This window comes from Macrosteles quadrilineatus, unplaced genomic scaffold (genome assembly GCF_028750875.1).
Source record: "Macrosteles quadrilineatus isolate MER2022 unplaced genomic scaffold, UCM_ALF_1.0 Scaffold_479__1_contigs__length_60614, whole genome shotgun sequence".
NCBI classification, from domain to species: domain Eukaryota; kingdom Metazoa; phylum Arthropoda; class Insecta; order Hemiptera; family Cicadellidae; genus Macrosteles; species Macrosteles quadrilineatus.
In genome coordinates, this window is record NW_026543072.1 from 16,987 (window position 1) to 20,233 (window position 3,247).

At 38.6% G+C, this 3,247-nt stretch overlaps 1 protein-coding gene across 1 annotated transcript; it reads right to left on the bottom strand.

Moving 5' to 3' along the window:
- Positions 1-667: 667 nt before the first annotated feature.
- On the bottom strand, positions 668-2,480 carry LOC128982538 (pyruvate kinase-like). Its single transcript, XM_054401494.1, has one exon. The coding sequence runs from the start codon at positions 2,405-2,407 to the stop codon at positions 719-721; it is 1,689 nt and encodes a 562-aa protein (XP_054257469.1). The 5' UTR covers positions 2,408-2,480; the 3' UTR covers positions 668-718.
- Between the last annotated feature and the right edge of the window lie 767 nt (positions 2,481-3,247).

The window sequence follows — 3,247 nt, forward strand, 5'->3', positions numbered from 1 at the left end:
CTAATACTGTATAAAGCTGGGTTTTCCTAGACGCGGAGTCGGCCAGCGGAGAGCGGACAACGGAGAGCGGACTCAGCTTGTCTTAGGTAATTTAATGTTACTGTTTTCCTAGCAGCGGAGCGGAATGCCATGTTAATTTCAATTCCGCTCTCCGTTGTCCGCTCTCCGCTGGCCGACTCCGCGTCTAGGAAAACCCAGCTTTAGAGGTGGCTGTGCCTACACCCCATCAAGTACCCTATGAAGTACCTATCAGCTATGAATATTCCACACCAAAAGACTTCAACCTGTTAGATTGAACTTGTAAATTGTTTGGTCTGCCTTTTCTCTTTTTAGAGGGGAAGATTGTAATAAATTCACATTACCTGGCTCAGTCAAAAATTATCTAAGTCGTCTGTTAAATGTTTATCTTTACTTTTTGTAATTTTCTGTTATGAATAAACTGAGTTTGTGTTCTAACATTTAAAGGGTTTCTTTTATTATTTTTAAAGTGAAAGCTTTAGTCTTACTATAACACCTACGGTAAACTTAATAGCATATTCCATTCTCTATACGGTACGGTAAATGTGCTTAAATTATTAAACATTGTTTGCAGGGTAGTATGGACGATGTATTCTGTTATACCACAGTCCAGAGAGACATTTATTTGGTGATATTTCAAACAACCAAATAATAAAGAACAAAGTTTAATGATTATGATCCAGCTCCTTTTGGCTTGATGTTATTCAAGCACATACAAAATGCGAATTGTGTTTGTGAAGCCCGCTCCTTCCATTCTACCAGACACCACAATTACTGGATCTCCTAGTTTGATAAAGTTGCTAACCTTCCCAAAGTTAATAGCAAAATTTATTCTAGCTTCTACATCCCTGTGCCACTCTGGATCCATTGGTTCCTCATACAAAAGAGGTGTGATACCGCGGTAGATTAAACATTGATTAGCTACTTGTAAAGCTCTAGTAATAGCAATAATAGGGCAATGTGGCCTATACTTGGCTATTAAGTGGGCGGAGAGGCCAGTGGTGGTGGTGACAACAATAGATGCTGCCTTACATTTGTCAGCTGCTTCTACTGCAGCAATGGCGATGGTGTGGTTAGCTTCTAAGGGTCCCTTCATGTGCGTGACAAGATCAGCAAAGAGTTGCTTATGATTAACAGCTGCCTCAGCCATCTTACAGATATTAGCCATGGTGGCTACACACTCTAGAGGATACTCTCCCTTAGCAGTTTCTCCTGACAACATAACAGCGTCTGCGCCGTCTAGAATAGCATTAGCTACATCAGAACTTTCAGCACGAGTGGGACGAGGGTTTTTAGTCATCGACTCCAGCATCTGTGTTGCACATATTACGGGCTTGCCTTTTTTATTACAGCGAGCAATCATAGCTTTCTGAGCCAAAAAGACTTGTTCTGTTGGTATTTCAATTCCAAGATCTCCTCTCGCTACCATGATACCGTCTGCAGCATCTATAATTTCGTCCATGTTTGCCAACCCCTGGTGGTTCTCTATTTTTGCAATTATTTTAATGTCTTTCCCTCTATCACCCAGAATACTTCTGATCCTATACACTGCAGCAGCATCTCGTACAAAAGAGGCAAAAATCATATCAACCCTTTGCTCTACTCCAAACAATAGGTCACTTTCGTCTTTCTGAGACACTGCTGGCAAATCTACTGAAATTCCAGGAAGGTTTACTCCCTTCTTACTACCTAGTTTTCCTCCATTTTCAACTCTACATTCTACAAAATCTGATCCCACAGAACTAACAACAAGTGATATTAGTCCGTCATCAATGAAGACCTTGTTTCCTGGACGAAGCACTTTGGTGATGTTACAGTAATCAATCCAAATATTTTGTTCACTGATCTTGTCATAAAACTCGCTGTCTGTCGTTAGTCTAGTAGTGTTGCCTTTCTTAAGCTCAACTTCTGATGGACCTCTTTTACACAATAAGCCAGTTCGGATCTCGGGACCTTTGGTGTCTAGAGCGATAGCAAGCAGGACAGTCCTGCCTAATCTTTTACTGCGCTTCTTGACTGCTTCCCGGATGTTGGATATAGTTATTGCATGTTCTTCATGAGAACCATGGGAGAAGTTGAGACGAGCTACGTTCATCCCAGATTCCATCATTTGCTCTAGCATATCTGAGCTGATACACGATGGCCCGATAGTGCATATGATACTAGACAGGCGGATGTTTGATACCTTCATTCTTATGTCCAATGAACACAAATGGTCTAGATTAGTTGTAACTGTTATCTGTTCAGTGCCAATTTGGCTGTGGATTTGGGTCATTAAACACGAAGTCTTGTTCTGAGATTCACAATTATTGAAATCAACCAAATAAATTTGTTTACACTTTCTGCAAATGTTTTTCAAACCACTTCTTGTTTGCTGACAATCACACATTACAAAGACTAGCAAATGGTTTTCATCGTGTTTAAATAAACTATATTTTACAAATTTGAAAAACAAATGTGTTTGACTATCAGTGGTTTTTATATTTTTCTGTGAGTTTCAAAAATCACCTGTGATAACATAAAGTACAACAGAAATAGTTAATCAAATATTGAGTTGGTGTAGACTAAATACAGTATACACAGTATACAAATAGATCCTCTCATTATATTAAAAATTGTATTGTTAGTCGTTGCAATATGGTCCACCATTTTAGCATTTTAGATTGCACTAAAGGTATAATATATTTGATTTTATTGCCGAAGATAATGTGAATATTTTTTATTCTGCATTTACCTAATGACAAGTTCTCAATGGCTTGTTGAAAATGCCTGCCTTTTGTTATTTGGTAGAGTCATACTACAGATGATATGAATATTATTTATTATCAGCTGTCTGTTTTGTTGGTCCAATTTTGTTCCATGTCTTTTGCTTGTTTTATGGTTTAAATTGGTTTTTCATCGTAGTTAAACTTAGATTTTCCCTAAACAACTCCACTTGGGAGAATAATTCAAAGAGGTTATGGTCCCGAGAATTGTTTTATGTACATAACAGTGTAAGAACAATTTGTTCTGACACGATTTTCTGTCTCATGAGTATTTCTTTGGAATATCTTTCTATCGAGTTTGTCCAGCGCTACAAATGGAATATGTGAAAGGTATAAAACCATTGAAAAGAGCAGAAGATTGGCCAATGTGGAAAGACCGTGTGTTGGACTTTCTGGAGTTGTTCAACGCAGTTGATATCGTCGAGGGAAAGAGAGAAAAGCCTACCGTCTCTGAGCCTCCGACT

Coding starts and splice junctions, on each gene's coding strand:
- LOC128982538 (XM_054401494.1), bottom strand. CDS start 2,407: ATGTGTGATTGTCAGCAAACAAGAAGTGGTTTGAAAAACATTTGCAGA.